This window comes from Perca flavescens, chromosome 24 (genome assembly GCF_004354835.1).
Source record: "Perca flavescens isolate YP-PL-M2 chromosome 24, PFLA_1.0, whole genome shotgun sequence".
Classification (NCBI taxonomy): Eukaryota; Metazoa; Chordata; class Actinopteri; order Perciformes; family Percidae; genus Perca; species Perca flavescens.
The window spans coordinates 2,749,909-2,775,682 of NC_041354.1; the positions used below are offsets into that span (position 1 = coordinate 2,749,909).

General features: G+C 43.0%; 1 protein-coding gene across 3 annotated transcripts in view; it reads left to right on the top strand.

Moving 5' to 3' along the window:
• Positions 1–25,774, top strand: part of LOC114550980 (neural cell adhesion molecule 2) — a 344,160-nt gene extending 318,386 nt beyond the window's left edge. For 2 of the 3 annotated variants that reach the window (XM_028572034.1, XM_028572036.1), the window contains exons 17-18: positions 8,155–8,362; positions 22,667–25,774. In XM_028572034.1, coding sequence (XP_028427835.1) covers positions 8,155–8,362; positions 22,667–22,781 — 323 coding nt within the window. In that variant the 3' untranslated portion in view covers positions 22,782–25,774. The remainder of the gene's footprint in view (positions 1–8,154; positions 8,363–22,666) is intronic. The other variant, XM_028572035.1, reaches the window with a different exon arrangement.

Here is a 25,774-nt window from a genome sequence, read left to right on the forward strand (position 1 = left end):
GGGAATCGTTAGGAATCAACACTGCGCTGTCTAAATATGATCTTACCGAAAGCACTGCCCGAAGGACAAAGTGAAGTGTGGGGAAACGATGAAAAATAAATTAAATAAATTAAAAAGAGCGAGAGAACTTTTAAAATGTCTTCTCTCTCTGCTGCAGGCTCTTCTCTTCATTTTATTATGAACCAACAACAGAAAGTTTCTAATATTCTGTTTTGGCTCAAGTCAATTTTGGAAGCTTTTAGCAGCACTACAATCTGTTGATTATTTGGCCCATTTGATGTGTTTTAACAGTCAAACTAAGGGTCATGTAGCAGAGCTATACACTTTTTAGTGCATGTCATGCATTTAAACATGTGACTTTAAACTTGAATTTTAATGACCAAGATCCAGGTAGAGACACTTCTATTAGTCCTGAAATATGTTGTAACTGCAGACAGCAGCAATTGCAGAAAAGTGGACCAAATTTTCTTTGAAGTCTTTTTTGGGGTCGATTGTTAAGGATGTGCATATTCTTCTCAGTTAAGAGTAATTTCCCATGTTTTTTCACTTCCTCTTGGCTGGCTCTTGAGTGCTCTTGAGTCTCATCCCGGCTTCCTCCTTGGAAATGGACACGAGGAAGGACTCATCCCTCTCCTTTAAACCATGCAGCCTTTTAATGATTATGTTAAACTCTCTGAGGGGCCTCCTCGAACAAACTTTCCACTCCAAAGTGAGCGCTTAGGGAAGAATCCTCACCCACATCCGCAAATGATTATGTTTATCCCCCAAAAGATTAGCGAGCCGCTACCTTCCCAATCAATGAACGCCCGTTGGGTCGCCATATATCAAGACACGTCCTCTCAGATCCATTGGACGGACAGTCAATCACTGCTCAGGCCCTAATGAGTTTGCATTGTCAAAGTGAGATGTGTATGAATGGCTTCAGGTGCCACACAAGCAGTTGGATCTCTGGCAATTAAGTAAAACTCCTAATGGGCCTATACATCAACGGGTAATCAGAAGAAGTCAGTAAAAGGGTTAATAGAGCAGGGAAATACGAATTAATGGCCACAGAGTTGGAGAGTTTGTGAGAAGTCAAGTCACACAGAAGGAATTAGGTATTTCTAAGAGGAAAACACTATGGTGATAAGCGAGAGTAGATACCTTCCTTGTTTCATCCAAGGTAGTTACGATATAAAAAATAGGTATACACATCCTCGTTAGAACTGGCTGAATTAAGTGCAGTATCGTGCTATGACCCTGAGTTCTTGATGGGTGGCATTCTACATTTACTCCAGTATTGTGTTAATAAGTGGGCTGCACTTTCTCTTTGAATAAATCTTTAATGAATGCCTACACGGCAAGTTAGTAGCACACCCAACTTCTTTCTCTCAGGGTTCAGATGGTCGACTCACAATTGTTCCCTTTGAAACAACAGCAGGTTGCATCAAACAATCCCCTCTGGCAAGGGGAACTCGAACAATAACAGTGCTGTTAGTGCCAATTAAATATTAACAGTTTGACTAATAGTGATATAATAAACATGGAAACAGTAACTACGGCTGCACTGCCAAATAATTTTATTGAGCATATTTTATGCAAGCTGCAATGAAAGCAAAGACACTTTATACTCAACAAATAAAAACTACTGTATTATTCTTGTTTGCCAACCACTCAATATATAGTGATTATTTAAAGATGTATAAGGATTTTATTAAATAAAGCTTTTAATTACTGCAAAACATGCTAAGCTAATTTGCAATACCTGTCCATAGATGGGTTTTTAAAATAAAGAAAACTCGAAAATCTATACCTCATATCCTACGCACATGGAATTTTACTCAATTTGCTTTGCTTGCAGATTTAAATTGAATGAAATGAAACCTGCTTGCAGATTTAAATTGAATGAAATGAAACCTGCCTTTGCATGAATACATCATTTAATTTTATGTGAATTTCCTCTCTTGACTAGGATGACGGTAGAGTAGATCCAATGTGCAGCTTCAGCCTTTAACCCTTGTGTTGTCCTCAGGTCAAATTTCAGCCAGAAACAACCAAATTACCCCGAAAATAAGGATGAAAAATATGGATGCATGGATGTACTTTTGTTCTTCGCAGGTAAAATGGATTACGTTCATTGAATTTTGGGTGTTTTATTCAATTTTACAGCATTTGAAAAAAAATTTGAAATGGTTTAAACACCTACAGTGATAGGTTGGATATTTCAGCATACATGTTTCAAATCATATCTTTCATATCTTATCTAAGGTCTTGTATGAGGGGTTAGTATGGGGACAACCTTCACACACAGGAAACTGGAGCCTGGAATGTGTGAATCTATTAGAAGTATCTTCCATATAAGGATTAGTTTGAAGGTAACATTGTGCCACAGGACTAGATAGCTTGGAATGTGTGAAGTCCCAAAAAGTATAAAGGAGGAGTTATTTTGATGTTCGTGGAAACACTTGGGTACATGCTCTTTGGAGTGTGTACACATGGTTATCTCCCTCTCGAGAGAAATCTGTGTTTCATATCTTAATAAAGCTGCCTTAATCTCAAAGAATCTGCCTGGGGTCATGTGTCAAAGTCTCCACCATCATGTCTAGATATCATCACGATATCACACAGTATCTTGACTAAACTTTGACATGAACCGGTCTGTGATTCACTCAACATCCTTTCACTCTGGTCGTAACTATTTGTCAAAAATAATTCATAATTTCAGATTTTTTTCAAACTCAAAAATGAGGTATAATGTCATATAAATAAGGTTTATTGACCATGAATTTTGAATAAAAGTGTTGAAAAAAGTGACAAAAACAATTAAAAAAGCATCGGAAAAAAAAGTGACAAAAACGTTGGAAAAAGCTCCCAAAAAAAGTTAATTTTCAATTGTGACCCGGAAGGACAACAAGTCCATGGTCGGCAGGAAGACAACAAAAGGGTCAAACCCCTGCAGGCGATGGATGACTCTGACCTGTGGGTTGTTACAGGAGCCAGTGGTACCTCTTGTAGATGTCTGAGTGCAGCTGATCATTAAGTACAGGATGAGAGCAGCATTGCCCTTACACAGAAATGACCTCATCACTTCTCTTTACTCTTCCATTATAAATCAACTGTAGCACCTGCAGCCAAAGGTGTCTACGTGAATATTTGTCGCATAGCCGTGAATACTGGAAATGATGAAAACAACATAATATTAAACATATTTATTGTGTTTTACCTTTATACGTCAATATCATTTGTGTGTTCTCATTCCAAACTTGTTTTCCTCTCATCCTTTATCCTCACACTGCCAGATGTTGGAAGGCACCTTGGCTGCTAACTCGAAAACGGTTTGACTCGTGGCCACACTCTAGTTTTGCTGTGTTTCATCCCTACTCATTAGATTTAAAATTAAGCCGCTTGTCATGCCTACAGTCCTCATTCGGAGATCTGAGCTGCTTCATGAAGGAAGGCATCTTCTTTTCTGGCCAACAGAATAATTTAACAAAAACTAATCTCAGGCTGCAGTACTAAAGGGAGCCAAGACAACATTGGAGCATTTCCTTTAAACACTTTAAATTATTTTCCTTTTTACAACTTTTACATCCATACACAAAATCATGAAGGCGCCAGGCATCATTTATGTGAAGAAATGCTTCCTGATTCTTCACAAGAACGTGAATTATTTTCTGTACAGATAGTACTTGGGGCCTGCTACATATTCAGTCCTGTGTTGGCAGAGCAGATGTAGAATCCTGACCCGCTACCTGAATGTGTTCAATCCTACTCAACAGTTTTTTTTAATTAATATTTAAAATTTAAAAATGTGAGTAAATTAGATGCACACTTTGTAATTTCTATCACTTTTTTTTTTCAATCCCAGACCATCGTGGCTCGACAAAAGTCCATGGTCCATGTTTGTAATGCGTTCTCTATTGACAATAATAGTTGGTATAAACTTTTAAGGTGCTCCTTCAGCCAGTAAAGCCCCCTTTGTCTGTTAATGTATGTCAGTATGACTGTGTTCTGCTTAAAATGATTTCCAGACTTGGGAGTAAATGTACTAAAATGGCTAACAAGCATGTAACATATCAGTCCAATCTCAAACTGTCAAGCTGCCGCTAAGCACTTAGAGTAATACTCCTTATCGGATCAGAGTCGGATATTTATGGATTTCAGGCTGAAGAGTTTTTGCTGGCATTCAAAAAAGACATTCTAATAAAGTCTTTATCTGGGCACTCCTTAATACTTTGGACATTCCTTTTAAATAAAAAAGATTTTCAATTAAGGAGTAAATGCACTTTAATGTGTATGTTTATACTAAAAACATTAGTATAAATGGATCAACTACATTTGACGAGTTTGTTTTTGTACATAATACAAGACTACCTAAAATGATTCTAAATGCTCCATTATTTGTAGTGTCGTGAATGTATAAAACAGACAAGGGCTATATGTGGTGTAAAAATATAAACATGATATGAAAGCTGCAGGGCACCTATGATGAAAACGAGGGAAGTGTGGCTTAAAGATTGGATTAGTATTCTCTTTTGTCTTCTGGAATATGTGCATGCTTCAGGGCAGCTGGAGAGGTGTTGTTTACCGCCTCTGAATCTGTGGCTTCAGCAGCCAAATTAACTCAGATAAACTTTGCGAAGGTGAGATACGGAACAGTAGCCTGGGGTGGTGAGAAAATATTGATCCAGCCTACAAGTTTCAAATCCCTTATGCCCGGATTCACGAAAACGCAAAGTGTTTTAATTAGAGTTCCTTTTTGCCATGAGGTTCTCCCGCTCCCTCTCCGGCTTTCTGTTTGTCTCTCTGGGCTTTGACTCGCTGCCAGTCTCTGCTGTCTGCAGTCTCCGCTCTAAGTCAAGAACAAAGTCACAGACGTGAGAGTCATTTGGGTTGTGACACGCGGCGACAACTTCCAATGTGGAGCATGAGTCTTTGGAAATGTGTCGTTTTTGGCTCAGTACTCCAGTACACTGGATTTAAAAAGAAACTGTGACTGTGAGCTTTGAGGATTTTTTCAGACGTACTTGTAAACCGTGTAGAGTTTATCATTGTTTCATTATAAGTCTAATGCGCTGGATAAGAAAATAGAAAACGCGTAAATACTTGTGTCGCTGTCCAAATACTAATGGATTATATTGGGATGTAGATTCTAATCTTAAAGGAACACTCCACCAATTTTACACATGAAGCCTGTGAAAACACTTGTAAAATGTATTTTTTAACACAAAAGCTAGGGGGGGGGCATGCAGTTTAAAAGACATTTCAAAAGCAAAGACAGACAAACAAAAGAAATGCGTTGTGGGAAATGTAGTATCCTGTGTTTTTTTGGAGTTTGATCCATGCAAGGGACTAAAAATCAGGATATTTTGGCCTCTGTTGCACATATGTTGATTTTGTTTCAATCTGTCCCTGGCAACTCTTCTTCTACTACTTCATGAAAGTATATTCCTAAAACCACTTGGGTATCTCTTGAACTCCTTAAGAACCAGCTAGTCTTAAAAGAACAAAAAGAAAATGGTTACTTTTCCTGAAACCTTTTGGATTTGAGCCATGATGTTTTGTTTGCTCTCTTGTTACACAGTGAAAAGCTGTTGTAGAAGCGGTGTTGGGACTTCAAAATGGTTTGCACTGATAGAATGCTGAGGCTTTGTGCTTTCAAACAATGTATAGCTTGGACACCATCCAAAATAAGATAACAAACAGGGTACCCTCACTGTTTGTTGAAGGGTCAAACTATACTTTTTTCCAGCTACACACTTACTGAAAACTGGTTACATCCACTGCACTCAGCTCACCGTTTGGCCACACAGGAGGTTCCAGACTTCATAGTCTATATGGACGATTCATTTAGGGGATTGCTCCGCTGCCGCCGTAAGATCCGCCAGACGTCCCTCATTTTCGGCCGGATGTCTCTCACCTTCCTCTTTCTTTGTGTTGGCGTTTTAAACTCTGGTGGATTTGTGAGGACTATGGTTAACTGCTCCTCAGATCTCTGCAGGGTAAATCCAGACAGCTAGCTCGACTATCAGTAGAATTTTTGTTGCACAACTAAAACAACTTTTGAACGTACACACATTCCACCAAAACAAGTTCCTTCCCGCGGCTATTTTGCAGAGGCGCTGTGGCTCCGTCTGGTGCTTAGCGCCACCCAAGACGATTGTGATTGGTTTAAAGAAATGCCAATAAACCAGAGCACGTTTTCCTCTCATCCCGGAATGCTGTGTGAACTAGCCAGGCCCCCCTCTGCAGCGCTGTGGATGAAGGTCTGGCAATGGCTCTCACCTTCATATTAATGTCTGATCCTCCTTTTTAACTCACAGGCTGCTGAACACCAATACGAGAGCCTTCTTAAGTAGGAACATTCATTCGCTCTCACTCGTCCATCGCTGATTACTCCTGGCGAGGTCTGACCTCCAGCTGTCAACACTGATCCTACAGTGGATGTTCAGTTTGCTCAACCCCGGGATCACTAAAGGGCACAACTCTATTCAGCTGTGCCCGCTGGGAGCCTCTCCTCGCCGCACTGCCTTCATTTTCTCATTACTTTCAATTGAAAGCAGACCCTGCTGTGTGCTCCCGACTGAGCTGAGAGCCCAATGTGCTTCCGAGCGCTGACCGCTCTGAGATCTGAAAATACTTGCTTTGCCTCCCGCGTCAATCTGTTTAGTGCTTCAAGCTACGGAACAAGAGGCGCCCAGTGGACATAAAAGCTGAAGCATCAGTATGGTAATGCTGACGCTTGCTACCTCGAGCTGCAGTGTGGTTACAGAATAGCTGAAAAAGTACACACTGTAACTTCTGCACCTGTGGAACTAGAGATGTTGACTAAAACTAAACTAAATAATGTTGATAATGTTAATAATGTGTCTTTTTTTTATCTACTGTGTATGTGCACTGTTTGATGGAAAGCAATGTCCTACATTTCCTTGCATTCCTTAAATGTGCCTGCACATTGTGACAATAAAATTGAATTAAACTGGCTTATGATAGGGAGGAAATACAGGGCTTGAGGGCAAAGAGAGAAGAGAAAAATGTTTTGTTCTGTAGTTTCAGGCCAACATGCTCATCGATTGTTTATTTGTTTAGTTTTTTTTACAAAAGATTAAAGTTCATAGGCAGATAGGAAGCTGCAAAGCTTCTGATATTACAAATAAATCAAAGCCTTTTGCACCTGTTTCAGAGCACTGTACTGGAGATCTCCTTCTACTCGTTTATTTGAGTCTTTGAAACTTTTATTCCATTGACTGCAAAATTATAAAAAAAACTGTACGGCCAAAATTGATTTGTTTTGGAGGAGATTTGGTGGATTTACGCTAACAATCAAGATACTCCGCTGAGGAGTCCAGGCGTTGTGGATTAGGACTTATCTACGTTTTGGAAACCATCCAACTTGCTCCGGAGGAATTCATTGACCTTCGAGTGGTTGTGAAAGTAACCACTGTAAAAGTTTTTTGGGGTGAGCGAGCTTGGTACAGCGTTATAGTTTTCTGCACACTTACAGTACAGTTACATCCTAAATGTACAGATGTGGGGGGGAGGGGTGAAGTGAGAAGGCTCACTTTTAGCTGGAGGTCAGGTCTTAGCAGACCTCCGACCTGTGGACCTGTCCTTTGATTGAAAGTCAGAAAGATTAACTTTTTTAACGTATTTAATCCCACCCGGTGTCCGTCAATTTAACATCCATTATTTACACAAAAAAAAAGCCTAACATAAACGATGATAGAATACATTTCAGAAACAAAACAAAAACAATGAAATAATAAATGATATTACAATGCTATATGTAATATTAATAATGAAACTGAAACTAAAGCCCAACCCTAGAAAAACAACGTTTTTATAAATGTTTCGTAGCAATTACTATTTTTAACAAACAAATGTCTCAGTCCTTTCCCCTTCTGGGGTTCACCACTTATTGAATTTTAGGTATCCTATCCCACATGATCCCCCTGCAGAAGCTCCCCTATGTCCCCCAGAAGACACCCAATGAATGTCAACCCTCCAATGTCTTCCTCCCTGTAACCCTTGAGCGAGACGGTGAATATCCACCAGCTCTACACCTGACCCCAACCTCTGTGTGTATCTCCGTACAGTACATGAACCAAAATTGCTAACAGTGTTTTCCCCCTTTGCTGTGTGTTGTGTGTCTGTGCGTGTGTTTCACTGCCTTAGCAGAATCCCTGTTCAGCGGCATGGGGCTGGGGACGGTGGTGGGCCTGGGCCTGGGAGCGCTGCTGCTGCTCCTCGTGCTGGTGGACGTCAGCTGCTTCTTCCTGCGTCACTGCGGCCTGCTGATGTGCATCACGCGCACACTGTGCAGCAAGAAAACAGCTACCAGCGGCAAGGGCAAAGAAATAGAAGAGGGCAAGGCCGCCTACCTGTGAGTTTTTTTTCATGTTCTTTTTTTTTTCTTCACCCCAGTGACTTTAACTTCTTCAATCAGAGGATTTGATTTCTATGGTAACAGTTGGGATGTATCCGTGTTCGTCAGTCACGAGGTCATTCATGCTTGCAGAGGGAGCATCTGCTGTGGGTGTATCTGGATGCTTGTGGGTTACGTGGTGTCATGCTGACCACTGTTTTTGCTGTATAATTTTGTGCAACAATGAACTGAAAGACCAAATTTATTCAGAGCCGGCAAGACATTTGATCCAAAATGTTAGATAACCAGCTGCATACAGAAGAAAATGCCTCCATATTTCGCATAAATTGAGAATTTATTGTAACAAGGATTCAATACCAATTCGTAACTCTTAAAAAAGTGTCACAAATTGGTATTCGTTTTTTATTTTTTTGCCAGATGAAGTCGCATGTCATGTGCAGCCTAGAATTCTCTTAAACATATTTACTGTGAATGAGAAAAAAGGAGACTTATTTTTACCATTTACTGTAGGTACACCTACAACAGCCGCCCAACCACCTTTTCAACCACAGTATGTCTTCGATTATGTCTTATTCACTAACATCAGTGCGTCTCATACATGTATGTGCAGTGATTTCACCTTTGGAGTATCTCGTTGCATGCGTTGTGTGTATGTGTACATTCATGACGTGCATGTGTAAAATCTCTACGTAATGTGCTCCCATGCTTTGTGTTTGTATTTATATAAATGATGCATGCAAATAGTCAATGAGTGACCCCACAAAAAAAGGCTCATATTAGTGCATGTATGTCCAAGATGAGCAAACACGTACTTTACCTTTTTTTTTTTCATTTTATCAGACAGCGTGCAGTTTTACAAGCCTACCCCCGTGCAGTTTTACAAGCCTACCCCCATGAAATTCATAGAACAATCGATTTTCAGATTTAGTCCCTGTGTTATTTTATGCAGGGTGCTAGGCATACCAAGGTTTTGCAAGATAGCATCCACAGCGGCTGATTCATTGGCCTCAGCAGTGCCATTTTTGTGTTCAAATTGTCAGTGTGCCAGCCCAGTGTCTGGGATGCAGCAAGAGGGTACAAAGGAAGGTAGGAGGAGGGGGGGTTGACTTTTGCTGAGTCACTTAAGCGCACACTGCTGGAGGGCAGAGTGACTGCCTGCCTAGACAGCATGCAGACAGTGCCCCAGCTTTATGTTAGAGCTGGCACTGTAGCAGCAACTCACACAGGCATTTACAGGCTGTGTGAAGAGCTGTATGTTGCTACTCCAACTTCTTTATGGCTATATTGTAGTTGATCATTTAGTACAGACACATCACAAACACAAAGCAGAGTCCCAGACATACAGTACGGTGCCGACCTTCACATAAATAGCAGTAGAATGGTGCAAAATGGTCGTGAAAGGCAAAGATAGTATCAGGGTTGCTCTATATTTCTTTTACAATCTGGGTCTTATTATCAGAGTTTTGTCCATCATTCATTCTGTTTATGTTTTTTCTCCAGCATCTTTGTTGCTGAGATTCAAACACTTGCTTTAAAATGGAGTTCACAGGGCATCCGGATGGGGATTGTTGTATTAACATTGTGTTTACCAAACTAAAGGGATACTCCAGAAATGTAATACTGCACTTCAGTAAAGCTAAGACTAAGAAGAGACAATATTTGAGTTAGTTTTATTAGAGAAACTTAGTAAACTGATATGTGTAAAATCGGAGGGGTGCATCTTTAATGGTTGAGCTCTGGGACCACTGCCACATTGTTTACATCCTGGGTCATCTTTGACATGGACTTTTGTGTTTATCAATGCAGAGAGATTACAGTTGACTATACTATATACTATATATCAATTGCAACGATGTCTACATGTACCCAGATGCCCAAATACTTGCGGTTTCAACTGGTGTCTCTGCATCGGCAAAAAAAAAAAGTTTTATATCTGATAGGAATGATGGCCATAACTGCGAAAACAAGACCCTGATTATATAGAAATTGAATTTTTGTCTGAGTTAGTGTGGCGAGAATGATGTAATAAGGTAGCCACCCAAGATCTATACCACTGAGTATAATGAGATAAAGCTTAAGATAATCTAAAGCTCAGATACTCCTACTGAGTTTGCAAGATGTCAATAGTGTGAGTCTGAAGATGCTGAGTGGTAATAAGTTGTAAAGACAAACAGCAAACCCTGCGCAGCAATATCAATGATATCGATAAGAGTGTACACAGTGATAAATAGCGAATAGTGAACTTTAAATTAGGAGGGTGTAAAGTGGCAGAGGCTGTTTGTGATGGGGGTGTATAGTTGAAGGGAGTTGAAGAGTGTGGAAGCGTGTGGGCTGGAAATCTGGAGGTGACAGGTAGTGCAGACACAGGTTTGTCGGGTCATAGACAGTCGTCGCCGCCCATTTTTCTCGCCTCCATGTGGGGCTGAACCTAGCAGGGAGCTGTGCTCTCTCCGCAGTGCGGTTTTAACTCTTGAGGCAGAGCTGGACTAACAGATGTGGAGGATGTGAGGGTGTCTTTCTATTATGAATCTGTCGAATTGCGCCAAGATCAGTGGGGGCACCCTGGGCTTTGTGATTGCCTCAAGAAAAAAGTTGAAAGGTGTTCACAGTGCCCCCATCGACTTCAAAAGTCAATCCTCACTTCACGTTTTTTTTTTTAAATGTTAAGTGTAAGTTCTTGACTGTGAGGTGTGAGGTCAGTCATTGGGTCCGATGGAAAGATGAAACAGACGGGTACATCTTGATTCTGGACAGGTTAACCGAGCTGTGGTCTGTGCAGCATACCTTTTTAAGACCGAAGCCTAAAAGTGGGCATGATGAAAAAACACATATTCAAGCAATTAAAAAAAAAAAAAAAAAAAAGATTTAAGATTCAAAATCCTTTATTAATCCCACAATGGGAAAATTCACACTGTTGCAGCAGCAAGGGATAGGGGAGAAAAGTACAAGACACAGATAAACAAACAAAAATTAAAGTGAATAAATAGTAAAATAGTAAGATGTATTTACAGTATACATTTTTATTGCACGGTTTATCAGTCCTGGTGTGAGTGTGTGCGGGAGTTTGGAAGTGTTACTGTCTATAATTTTGGTTCTGCACCAACCTTTTTCAGCATTATCTCTAGACATTTTTCTTCATATTGTTATATATAGTAGTATATGGTGGCCCAATGGTTAGCACTGTGGCCTCACAGCCAGAAGGTTCTGGGTTCCGTGTGGAGTTTGTATGTTCTCCCCATGTTTGCGTGGGTTTCCTCCGGGTGCTCTGGTTTCCCCCACCATCAAAAACATGTACTCCAGTCAGTGCCCTTGATCAAGGCACTGGCTCAGATCTGGAGTTGGCCCCAGTGCGCTGTAAGTTACATTACATGTCATTTAGCTGATGCTTTTATCCAAAGCGACTTACAATTGTATGTCAGAGGTCACACCAGGGAGCCTCTGGAGCAACTAGTAGTTACTGTAAGTGTCTTGCTCAGGGACGCGTTGGTTGATGTATTGCAGTGGGAATCAAAACCTGGTCTCCCACACCAAAGGTATGTGTCATATCCACTGCGCCATCACCACCCCAAAATGGTAAATGGCTGCCCACTGCTCCCTTGAGGGATGGGTTAAATGCAGATGCAGCCATGTATGTGTATGTGACAATAAAGTACCTTTACCTTTATAGTCCCAGTGGCAAATCCAGTCCCACCCCGTATCATACAGGAGTTCAGTCTCGACTTGCATAAAGAACTAAATTCGCTATTGCTGGATCGGTTCTGTGCTGATATCCAACTATCTGGTGATAAAAAGTGAATGTGGAATAAAGGGCAACTTCCCTTTCTGCTGCAGACTGCAATTATAATCCAGTTTTTAGCCCAAACATACAAGTCTGTCCATATATTGGCACAATACGATACTGTATCATGGCACAGTGACAGTTTATATGTCAGGGTGATGCAGGAGAGGGTCTTACTGACGTCAGTGAACAGTTTGCTGTTTACTCAGACTTAAGTGATGAGTAATCGGCAGACTGTGTGAGTGTCTTCATACTCTGATGACTCACGGCAGGAAATATATATAAAACAGAATGCTAAATTATAGTTTAGGCTCCTGTATCCTGCAGCGATGGAAAGATAAACAACATTGCCAAACACTGAACAAAAATACATACTTTGAGTTGCAATTAGATTATTTTATTTTGACATGTTTCAGTTTATACAACGCTGGATCACTTTACTGCTTTGTGCTGCATTGTATTGTGCAAGCAAGAGCATTTCACCCTCTTTGTCATGCTAGTAAAAAAATTACAGTGACTCTTGATTATGCAAACTTTTTTGGAGGCAAGACATTGACATGTAGAGAGCACTTAACTCTCAAATTCTGGAGCGGCAGGCTCAGATGTCTGACATTTAATTAAGTGTGATTTTGCAGTACTTCATTTTAACTCCAGAGCAAACAAAAAGCTGCTTGTCAGGAGAAGCTAAAAGGCTTTGAAGGGAGCACACCTGAATTTCTAAATGAGAAAAAAAAAAGACATACATCTGTTTGGCCTTGGAGAAGAGGTTTCCACACATTCTTCCCACACAATCACGCTCACATGCTGATTTCTTTACCAGGTCAGGTAACAAGGTCTCTGGTCCCCGTGTGGACAGCCAAAGTGTCCATCAGCAGCTGTGTCCTTGAGTAAGACTTCTACGCCTACTCTCAGATTCTGGATGTCAGCTATGATGAAATATGCATGCTGAAGAAATGACTGTAAGTGTAAAGATTTAGTGTAAACAAACACCTCTGCGACGTAGTGTGTTTTAGACCCCGGGCCACCTCATTTATCCAGGATTGTAGTCAGCCTTTTATGGCTTGCTGTAGATGGCCTTGTGCTTAGTTAAGAGGGAAGAACAAGTCACCCCTGCTGTGCTTTGGTGTCACTTAGAAGCTTACAGATTACAAACACACATCTGCATTCCCACTCTGATATCTCCCCGGCCCAACATGAGGTGCATACAGCTGCTGGCTCTTGCAGCATTATCAAAGAGGCTTGTCAAGACCCAGTAGCATTTCTGTTTGCTTTGTGTCCCAAACAATATTTTAAATGGGACTTCTGAGGGAGTGTGTGTGTGTGTGTGTGTGTGTGTGTGTGTGTGTGCGCGCGCGCGCACGCATAGAGTAACTCTTGCAGACACATGAGGGTCCATTACAGTACGTACCTCCGCATTTGAGGAAAAATCCACAGCCTGATTACCTTTGACTCAGATTATTGTGTGAAAACAAGCCTGTCTTATTAACCAAAGTCAGACTCTGTATGTAATTTTCACAGACTCTTTTGCCTTCTTTATTTGCTATCTGCTATGCTATCTATCAGGTGTGAGACATCAGCATCACTGACCTGTCTGACTGTTCAAGACACACCAACTGCAACTTGCATCATGGTGTCTAAAGTCCTGCTGACAGCACAGCAGCTGAAGAGCTAAAAAGTACATTTTCATTTCAAAAGCAAAATGTGAGCATGTAGGGATTATAGGTGCCAAAGAAAATAATGACGTATAAAAAATCCTTTCTGATTAGTCTTAGCCGGCTATTTTATCCTTTTTCCATTTGATCCGGTCCAACCGTGGCCCCAATTGTCGCAGCATGATAAAATGTATTATTTAATCATCAAACGCCCTTGTCAAGAGAAACTAGTGGAAATGAATACTGTCAGTGAAGCCAGGCTTTAAGACCTTGCTAGAGTAGCTCCTGTGGTGCTTTCCTCACTCTTGGCAGTGTTGTTAGCGCTGTTAGCAGGCCAGCAGCAAGAGGACCCCCGTGCCCAGCTTTGACAAAAGTATCCCCCACTAAAATCCTACAACCAACTCCTCTTCCTCACTTAAAGTGTAACTTTTGCCGTTTCTTGCGGTGTCCGTTGTTTGTGTGTGTAGTTTTCATTTTATTCTGGTCACTTCTCCGTGAACCATCACCTTATCGTGGTGGAGAATCGTGGTTTGTGTGTCTCTGTGAACCTGAGGGCTGTGTTGTCTGGAGCTTTGTGCTCCTGGTAGGGTCTCCCAAGGCAAAGTGGTCTCAGGTGAGGGGCCAGACAAAGAATGGTTCAAAAACCCCAATGAATAAACGAGGTAGAGATGGAGTGACCCTGCCCGGAGGAAGCCCGGGGCCCCCGTCTGGAGCCAGGCCCAGACGGCGGGCTCGTCGGCGAGCGCCTGGTGGCCGGGTTTGCCGCGGAGCCTGGGTTTGCCACGGAGCCCGGCCAGGCACAGCCCGAACAAGCTACGTGGCTCTCATCTCTCCAGCCTATGGGCCCACCACCTGTGGGAGGAACCGCTGGGGTCGGGTGCGCTGCCACATGGGTGGCAGTGAAGGTCAGGGGCCTTGACGGACCAGACCCGGGTAGCAGACGCTGGCCGGGTTTGCCACGGAGCCCGGCCAAGCACAGCCCGAACAAGCTACGTGGCTCCCATCTCTCTAGCCCATGGGCCCACCACCTGCGGGAGGAACCGCTGGGGTCGGGTGCGCTGCCACATGGGTGGCAGTGAAGGTCAGGGGCCTCAACGGACCAGACCCGGGCAGCAGACGCTGGCTCTGGGGATGTGGAACGTTACCTCTCTGTGGGGGAAGGAGCCGGAACTGGTGCGGGAGGTGGAGCGCTACCGGTTAGATCTGGTGGGGCTTACCTCTACACACAGTCTCGGTTCTGGAACCGTACTCCTGGATAGGGGTTGGACTCTTTTCTTCTCCGGAGTTGCCCAGGGTGTGAGGCGCCGGGCGGGTGTGGGGATACTCACAAGCCCCTGGCTGAGCGCCGCTACGTTGGAGTTTACCCCGGTGGACGAGAGGGTCGCCTCCCTACGCCTGCGGGTTGTGGGGGGGAAAACTCTGACTGTTTGTGCATATGCACCAAACAGGAGTTCGGAGTATTCGGCCTTCTTGGAGACCTTGACTGAAGTCCTGCATGGGGCTCCAGTGGGGGACTCTATTGTTCTGCTGGGGGACTTCAACGTGCACGTGGGCAATGATGGAGACACCTAGAGAGGCGTGATTGGGAGGAACAGCCTCCCTGATCTAAACCAGAGTGGTTGTTTGTTGTTGGACTTCTGTGCTAGTCATGGATTGTCTATAACGAACACCCTGTTCGAACATAGGGATGCTCATAAGTGTACCTGGTACCAGAGCACCCTAGGCCGAAGGTCAATGATCAATTTTATAATCGTTTCATCTGATCTGAGGCCGTATGTTTTGGACACTCGGGTGAAGAGAGGGGCAGAGCGGTCAACCGATCACCATCTGGTGGTGAGTTGGGTAAGGGGGTGGGGGAAGACTCTGGACAGACCTGGTAAGCCCAAACGTGTAGTGCGGGTAAATTGGGAACGTCTGGAGGAGGCCCCTGTCCGACAGACTTTCAACTCACACCTCCGGCGGAGCTTTTCGTGCATCCCTGTGGAGGCTGGGGGCATTGAACCCGAGTGGACAATGTTCAAAGTTTCCATTGCTGAAGCTGCGGCGAGGAGCTGTGGTCTTAGGGTCTTAGGTGCCTCAAGGGGCGGTAACCCACGAACACCGTGGTGGACACCGGTGGTCAGGGAAGCCGTCCAACTGAAGGAGTCTTTCCGGGATATGTTAGCCCAGAGGACTCCGGAGGCAGTTGCTGGGTACCGAAGGGCCCGAAGGGCTGCAGCCTCTGCCGTGAAAGAGGCAAAGCAGCGGGTGTGGGAGAAGTTTGGAAAAGACATGGAGAAGGACTTTCGGTCGGCACCAAAGTGCTTCTGGAAAACTGTTCGACACCTCAGGAGGGGGAAGCGGGGAACCATCCAAGCTGTGTACAGTAAGGATGGGACACTGTTGACCTCAACTGAGGAGGTAATAGGGCGGTGGAAGGAGCACTTTGAGGAACTCCTGAATCTGACTAATACACCCTCTATGTTAGAGGCAGAGCTGGAGGATAACGGGGGATTGTCGTCGATTTCCCAGGCGGAAGTCACTGATGTAGTCAAACAACTCCACAGTGGCAAAGCCCCGGGGATTGATGAGATCCGTCCAGAAATGCTCAAGGCTCTGGGTGTGGAGGGGCTGTCCTGGTTGACACGACTCTTCAACATTGCGTGGAAGTCTGGAACAGTGCCAAAGGAGTGGCAGACTGGGGTGGTGGTTCCCCTTTTAAAAAGGGGGACCAGAGGGTGTGCCAATTACAGGGGTATCACACTTCTCAGCCTCCCTGGTAAAGTCTACTCCAAGGTGCTGGAAAGGAGGGTTCGGCCGATAGTCAAACCTCTGGTTGAGGAGGAACAATGCGGATTCCGTCCTGGTCGTGGAACAACGGACCAGCTCTTCACTCTCGCAAGGATCCTGGAGGGAGCCTGGGAGTGTGCCCAACCGGTCTACATGTGTTTTGTGGATTTGGAGAAGGCGTATGACCGGGTCCCCCGGGAGATACTGTGGGAGGTGCTGCGGGAGTATGGGGTGAGGGGGTCTCTACTCAGGGCCATCCAATCTCTGTACGACCAAAGTGAGAGCTGTGTCCGGGTTCTCGGCAGTAAGTCGGACTCGTTTCAGGTGAGGGTTGGCCTCCGCCAGGGCTGCGCTTTGTCACCAATCCTGTTTGTAATATTTATGGACAGGATATCGAGGCGTAGTCGGGGTGGGGAGGGGTTGCAGTTCGGTGGGCTGGGGATCTCATCGCTGTGGTCCTGATGGCATCATCGGCCTGTGACCTTCAGCACTCACTGGATCGGTTCGCAGCCGAGTGTGAAGCGGTTGGGATGAGGATCAGCACCTCTAAATCGGAGGCCATGGTTCTCAACAGGAAACCGATGGAATGCCTTCTCCAGGTAGGGAATGAGTCCTTACCCCAAGTGAAGGAGTTCAAGTACCTTGGGGTTTTGGTCGCGATTGAGGGGACAATGGAGCGGGAGATTGGTCGGAGAATTGGCGCAGCGGGTGCGGTATTACATTCAATCTATCGCACCGTTGTGACGAAAAGAGAGCTGAGCCAGAAGGCAAAGCTCTCGATCTACCAGTCAGTTTTCATTCCTACCCTCACCTATGGTCATGAAGGCTGGGTCATGACCGAAAGAACGAGATCCAGGGTACAAGCGGCCGAAATGGGTTTCCTCAGGAGGGTGGCTGGCGTCTCCCTTAGAGATAGGGTGAGAAGCTCAGTCATCCGTGAGGAGCTCGGAGTAGAGCCGCTGCTCCTTTGCGTCGAAAGGAGCCAGTTGAGGTGGTTCGGGCATCTGGTAAGGATGCCCCCTGGGTGCCTCCCTAGGGAGGTGTTCCAGGCACGTCCAGCTGGGAGGAGGCCTCGGGGAAGACCCAGGACTAGGTGGAGGGATTATATCTCCAACCTGGCCTGGGAACGCCTCGGGATCTCCCAGTCGGAGCTGGTTAATGTTGCTCGGGAAAGGGAAGTTTGGGGTCCCCTGCTGAAGCTGCTCCCCCCGCGACCCGACACCGGATAAGCGGACGAAGATGGATGGATCTGACACGAACAGTCGCTTAACAAAATTCCCAAAGTTGGCTGTATTTCTGCTTCGCTTGCAGATTGTGCTGAATATTTTTTTTTTTACTTCAAAATATACGTAAATTTGGTTGTTAGTTTTTGAATCAACAGACGTTTTTGTAGTAGGCATGTGGTACTTGACATGTACTACAAAATGCCACATGTGTTCATGTATTTACCGTAAATTCAGTAGCCCCACCAATAAATAATTAAAAAACTTGAGCCCCAGCAAAGAAATCGCTAGCACCACCTTTCAATTATTGTATTTCCTTCACTCTCCATAGCTCTGTATGACAGTGAAACTGGGAACCTTAATCAGTTATTATAGATATAGTTAATACACTACCGGTCAAAAGTTTGGCGTCACTCCATTACAAACAGAACACCAGCTGAGATCAGTTGCATTGTTTTTTTAATCAGGGCAGCTGTTTTCAGATTACATTATGTGCTTACATACTTGCAAAAGGGTTCTCCAATGTTTTCTCAGTTAGCCTTTTAAAATGATATCAGATTAGTAAACAGAATGTGCCTTTGGAATACTGGATGAATGGTTGCTGATAATGGGCAATGTAGATATTGCATTAAAGAACAGTCGAGAACCCTTTTGCAATTATGTAAGCACATAATGTAATCTCAAAACTGCTGCCCTGGTTAAAAAAACAATGCACCTGATCTCAGCTGGTATTCTGTCTATAATGGAGTGGAATGGAAATGGAAAAAGACCCCAAACTTTTGACCGGTAGTGTAAGTGAACAACATGTGGAGATTTTTTGTGAATTGAACAGCTGCCTGGGGATTACACTTCACTTAACACACCAGTAGGGGCAACATTTTAACTTTGAGTGTAAAGAGCACAGGGGGTCTCTTCAAGTCGGTATTGAGTGTTACATTTGATTAAATGGAAGTGTATCTGTTCAGTGAAAGAGTAAAATATGACACAGTGGTCAGGGAAGTAAAGAGTGTGTTGTATTCAGGTCACTGATGCGTCAGCAGTTACTTCCCCATTGTATCAACTTCTTAATGACAAACTGTTGATATGTTGGTAGAGTGAATGCATTTGTGGTTCCCTTGATTTGGCATCCACACTCAAGATAGAGGAAACCTCAAGCGGCAAGCCCTTCCCAAATGTTGAGAAAACCTCCCCATCTGAACATAAGTCCAATCTGGGTTTGCATGAAGCTAATGGGACATGAAATTGGCTCCACTATGCAGCAACTTTAACATCCACCAATCAACCAAAGGGGAAACCCCTCTGGCCGATTGCAATATTTGGGCTTATTAGGTAAAGTATCAAGCAGGGCTACTGTTTTACATTCATGATCTCACTGGAAAAACTCCCATGGAGTTGTGATGTTATGCTGATGCAGAGTGCCTTTTAAAATCGACTATTCACTGTTTATGTAATAAAAAAATCCAATATTGTGAAACAGCTTTTTGGACCATCATCTGACTCTGGCAGCATTAGGCTTTTTTAATGTAGATAAAAGGCTTTATTAAAAGAAAGAGCTCCATCACATCTGTTTAATATGACATTGTTAGAGTCAAACCCCAAATTCCACTCATGAAATAATATATGAATCATCCAAAGACATTTGATCTCATATATTCAACTTACCCAGTTAAATATTTGGAGTTTGTTCTCAGTCAGAGCACATGAAACCTTAACAATGCAAATTATTTTCCATTTGATGGCTAAGAGAGGGGATGGAGCAGAATCTTTGAGTCAAAAGGCATCGATGGATGGGCGGTTTATGCATATCGTTAAAGGTGATGAACGAGTCTCGAATGATTAACAGGAGTTGGAAAAACAGCACAATAAGAAGCAAGGCAACCCTGTGAACTCAGGAAATATGTAGCCCTTAGCTAAAGTGGGCAAATACCGGCAGATCATCTTAAGTCTGCTTCGTCTGCTCGTGACCCAGTCCCTCGTTCCAAATCTGTAGAATAGGAAAAAACACTCTGAATGTGAGGGACAGTGATGAGTTAAGCAGTTAAAAGCCCCAGGTCCTTATTGATTCCCTTTATTAAATCTATGCCAATCCCAAAAGATGCACCATAGAAGAAAGGATTTTGAAGCGTTGATGTGCAACTCAATATATTCTGCACTTTTAACGTTTATTGTTGTCTGTGCCTGTTGTTCAGGCGTCGGAGCAAGCTTATGTTGAGGGACAAATTGCCTCGAGACGTCAGCACAGGGGCTTTATTTGCAAAATGAAACGACAAAAGATAGACAACTGTTCATTTCACGCTGGTCTGTGCATGGTTCATATTTTCACAATGAATGTGTCCCTATTGGTTTTGTCAATAAGTGGTTTTTGGTTAGGCTTTGGTATTTTAATGGCTACAGCAAATAAAATGGACTCTTTGTCGGTAAATTATTTCAAATCTCTGTACTGCAGATGTACAAATGCATCAATATGTTACAGCTGTGAAAATATAGCATGCAAACAGCAATGGCCATAGCAGAGATGGAAGATTTGTATAGCATTTTTAAATATCTACTGCCTAATTATGGGCCTTTTTTATTTTTTTCCACCTTAGGAGAGAGAGAGGGGGAAGACATGTAGGAAATTGTCACAGGTCAGATTCGAACATTGGACCTCTGCGTTGAGGCATAAGCCTCGTAGTATATACGCCTGCTCTACCCACTGATCCAACCCGGCCACTTGGGCCTTTTTTTAATGTCCAAATAAAGTAGTACCTCATACCAAACTCTAATACAGAAAGAAATTTAAGTCACATTATGTAACTCTATGATTCTATTCAGACTTTTACCCATTCTCTGTATTAACTGCAATTATTAAGCCGTTTTTTATGCCGAATGCAGATAAAAGTTCTCGTACATCATATCACTGGAAACACATCCTGGTTAGATTTTCATCTTGCGGTCTCATTATCATAAAGATAAAAGCTGTGATGTCCTTTTACTGAATTACATGAAGCTAGAATTATGGCAGATGAGAAGAACAAGCGTAGTAAGACAATCAAATGGCTCATGCTTAGTAACACAGCAATTATATTTTATCTCTTTATTTCCTTCTTTTTTTTCCTGGAAATGAATTTACAAAAAGCAAATGGGAGATGTGCCAGCTCTGAGGTAATGTTGTTCAGGTTGACACAGGCAGAAAAATGAGAGCGCAGCACTGAGGAGGCATGAACAACTGAGGAGGCATGAACAAGAACAAGACCAGTGAGCAACCAGGGCTGACAGGACAAAGGAAAGCCTCTGATGATGTTCTGAATGTGACAGTTTGATCAAATGTTGAGATTCTCTAGTAATAATCGCGCTAAAAGCTTAAAATCTGACAGGATCTGTTAAGTCCTAGTGCAGCTCACTTCAAATGAACCCTCTTAGAAAATTGTGTTTCTATCCTTCTAAAGGATAGTGTTTGCCAAATAAGTTTTGAAAGACATGTTCCCATTAAGGGGTACTCCAATGATTTAATATTGCATTTCCAAAAAATTAAGGGAAAAATTCACAAAAGAATGGTTGAAACTGAAAAAGCAGATGGTGAGAGATCCTGAATTTTACTCCCTAGTGTTAGTCAAGCTCCAAAAACAGTGGCTCCTACATCTCCTGGATAATGCAGCTTTAAAGCATATTTTCATGTCTGGTAAATGTCTTTCAAACCCCATGCCTCTGGTTTAAAATGCAGCCTTTCTGGGCCGCCTGGGTAGCTAACCTGGTAGAGCATGTCACCCATGTACAAAGGCTCAGTCTTTGCCACAGCGGCTACAGGTTCAATTCCAACCTGCGGCCCTTTGCTACATGTAATTCCCCTTCTCTCCCCTTTCATTTCTAAGCTGCCCTATCAAATAAAGGCCTTACATGCCACACAAAAAAATCTTTAAAATAAATAAAGAAACGCAGTCTTTCATTCAACCCTGATGATGTCATAGTGATGTCATCAGGTTCACCTATTTTCTTAAACATGACAAAGCTGCACAGACGTCATTATATAAGTGTTTTTACAGGCTGCGCAGTGCTCCCGATGACTTGTAGACTGATGGTCATTTGTAAAATAAGTGGAATGTCCCTTTAAACCTCACATACCATGCACACAGCAGACGACACTCGGCAGCAAGATAATAATTTGCACGGAGACCTGGAGACCCAGAGTCCGATCAGTACTCTTGGGACTTTTGGGGCAACTTGGGATTTGTATCTCCCCGTGTGGTTAGGTTTAGGCTGCAAAAACACTTTGGTTAAGGTTATGGAAAGACTTGTTTAAATATTGAGAGTAAACACAACACTAGCTGGTGCTTAAAGTCAGCGCGGCGTTCCCCTACGAACCGTCTTTCCCCTGAGAATGCAGAAAAGTGTCTGCCAAGTCATGTATAGTCGTGACTATTACAAGCTCTGTGTATCGATGTGGTGTCCAAATACTTAGGTCAAAGTGAAGCATAAATATGAATAATCTGTTTCTTTCTTCTGTGTGCAGCCCTGTAGAGGCTTTTATATTTAATATCCCTGCTTCCTTTTCACTTCAATTCAATTCAGCTTTATTAGTCCCGATGGGGGTCAACTCATTCATGCACCAAAAGGTCTAAAAGGTGATTACTGGTGGGCTCTAAAGCAAGAAGTGCACAGTTTGTGGAGAAAACCATTAAGCCCACACACTCTCATGGCAGTAATTCAGTTCTAATTTCACTAGCATTTAGCGTTTGTGCCTGCTTCATACAAACACATCCTGCAGGTGGTCACTCTCGAGTCTGTGTCTGTTCACATTTATTGTATGTGTGCTTTGAATTCCTGTAATTACCCAGCAGCGTGCAAGTGTGCACGTCTCAAAATGTCTGTGCTTTTTTTCTTTTCTTTGTTTTCACCGCAGGAAACTACCGCTGAAGGAAGAAAATGGAAAAGAGTCTCTCAAGCCGGATACAATTGAAATCAAAGTGCACAGTGACAACAGCATCCACACAAAGCCCGACGACAGCAAAGCGTAAAACGGGTCGGTCCCTTCCCCACCAACAGAACATTCGGATCACGAGACCAAAACCCAGAGAAACTACAACACTGGAAAATAGTGGAGTAAAATACCATATCTGTTTATAACAATGCCCCAGTGACAGGCATGTGTAAATACAAATAATAAAGAGAAAATAGAAAGAGAGAAAGGGTCAACCTTTTAGACACCCTGAGCGATAAATGTATCATGTTCCTAAAAAAACATGGCATCAGTGGAAGGCTCTTGTTGATCAATGATTGTTTTTCTGTTCATAACTATGACACTTTCTTGATCATTCTTTTCTTTTACAGCCCACATCAGACTTTCATGCAGTAAGATGGTGATAGACAAGCCCCCACTATGACTCCTTACACCAAGCTGGTATGCTAGTGTGCCCCCTTCGCTCACACCACTAATGCTCTTGCTTTTGTTTTTTGTTTTTTGAGCGAATGCATGGGCCGACCCTCACTGCGGCATATCACAATTATTTAAACCCAGTCTGCCGTTTCCATGCCTGAATGTTTCACTACAGCAACCTTTTTATGCCTTTTAATAGCCGAGCTAGGTGCCTGGCTAATGTTAGGCAAATGCTGAGGCATTGTGTTAAAGGCCAGATGACTTCAGTGACAAAAGGTCTTAATGAGATGTTGAGTTTTTATAGCTTCAGAAAAAACGCAACTGTTCTTATGGGAGGCATTCGTTCCCGGTAACATTTCAAGGGTGAAAAATTGTATCAAATGGGACCGCTCATTAATCACGAAGGAATTTGGACTTGATATTTAATGAATAATGCTTACCGAAGGGCTATTGTGGAGTTTTTGTTGCAAGAAAACAAAAAATCACAACAAGAAAGTTGCAGTCTGTGAGGTATACATCATAATGCGCATCGATGCCATTGTTAGCAAAACCTTTTATATTAACACTGAACATTGTTGATGCTCTCGGACGGTCTCGTTCTCCAACGGTTTGCGCATAAGTAGGTTTTATTCATCTGTTTGCAAGCTGCGTTTACAGTTCAGTATACTGTACCTGTGCCAGAGGTTAACTGCACTGCAAGCTGATGTGCGCTGTGGTATGCAGCTTGAGAAAGGCCACAAATGCCCTGAATGGTGTCACGTAATTGTTGTGATGAGAATGGTAGGACTGAAGGCATGAGAAACGAGTTTCTGACGAGAAATAAATCAACATGAGTGTCGTGTGTTTTGGATTATAATTGTTTATTTCTTCATTCATTTCTGCCTCAGATGCATTTTTTGTTTCCTGGTCTGATCGCTATTCTCTCTGATGTTGTCATGTGTTGTACATAGGTGGAAAAAAAAAAAGAATATTTTACAGAGCTTTTATGTAAATATACCCCAAAGGATGTGTCTTTTTTCAAAATGCAACAGGCTTGGCTTTTTTTGTGAACGCTCCTCAGATGAAAAACTGTTTTTTCTTTTAATTTTTTCTTCCTCTGTTGTGTTTTGGTCCAAAGTTCAGTGATGGTGTAATATTGCTTTTTCTAGTCATTTGCTTTCCCTTAAGAAAATCCATGCCCTAAGGCTATTTCATGGTATTTCAATGGAGACAGTAATTACGGCATTAGTGTGCCTTCTCTTCTTTCTTTTTTTTCTCCCCCCTTGTGGCCAAATGCGGCTGCAGCAGTCTAGATCTTCAAAATGAATTTTTGATCATTCTGCTTTTCGCCACAGAATGTGACAGAAGATTGAATTTTATTGTGGTGCTGTGAACTCTGGGAAATGTAGTTTAAGAATCGTGGATTGTAGTCGACAACACTGGACAGAAACAGACGTGTATAACTACCATGTGCGACTAGATGTCAGGTTGCTGCTGTAACTCTGGAGTAAAAAGCACAGTGATGCGTGCAGACGTGCGTGCAGACGTGCGTGCGTGCGCATGCATGCATCAGTGAGTGAGTGAATACACTTGTCTACATGAATCAGGTTGCATGTATGTCTGTTGAATGTATCTGCAAGTACTTTAAGTAAATATGTGTATGTTTGAGTGTGTGTGCCCATTAAGAGTTTTTCACAATAAGAGTCTCCCAATATTAAATAATAAACCTAAATTTAAAGAGTCAATATCTTACTATTCTGGCATTCATTTTGTTATAATATTAATTTTATTAAAAGAAAATATATATATATATAAAAAATTAGTAATATTTTGTTAATTTATCTATTTATATTGGAGAGAAAAAATGTATTATAGAGTACACTTTTCAGTTCCATGATGCATTGGGCAGCTCTGCAAGTCATATACAGTAGGCTGTGATGACCACGTGCCAAGTATGAATGTCTGAGTGCTGGGAGAGTTCCTCTTTGAGTTAGCGAGAGCTCTCCCACGGAGTTTCAGAGTGCCCTCCGATAGGTAAAACCTGATTATGTAGTTCTCGACAGTGATTAATTCTCCAGGCTGCAGCACTCCACGCATGTGTCTGCGAGTCCCCCGTACCCCACCCCTACCCCATCCCGCCACCACCCCCTCAGCCACTATTCCCTCTCAGACTCCATTTGTTTTTATCTCAGACCTCATAGCACTGGCTTTGTTTTGCTCCCAGCGAGCCCTTGTACCTGCATATCTCAAATGGATGGTCCTGCCATGGAGTGGTTCCGCTGCCTGTTACGATGACTGTAAATATGGGAGCACAGTGCCTGGAGGCTATACGATTTGTACATGTTCTTTTGTATTTGAATATTACTCTAAATACCGACCCACCCCTACCTTCTTATCCTCTCCTCCCCCCCCCCTCTTGTCCTTTCCTCTCTGTCTCCTCCACCTTGGTCCTTTTTCTGTAGGGGGTAAAACAGGTGTGTTTGAGCTCAGTTTACAGTGTGTCCTCTTTGTCCCCCTCCCCTTGGACTGTCCCTGCTGAGTGTGCTTTGTGCAGGAGGTGGGAACTATTGATGTCTCTCTGTACGTACCTGTGGAACACTTGTGACTCCTGTCATTTGCCGCTGTAAATAAACATGTCCTGGTAGAAGAGAGTGA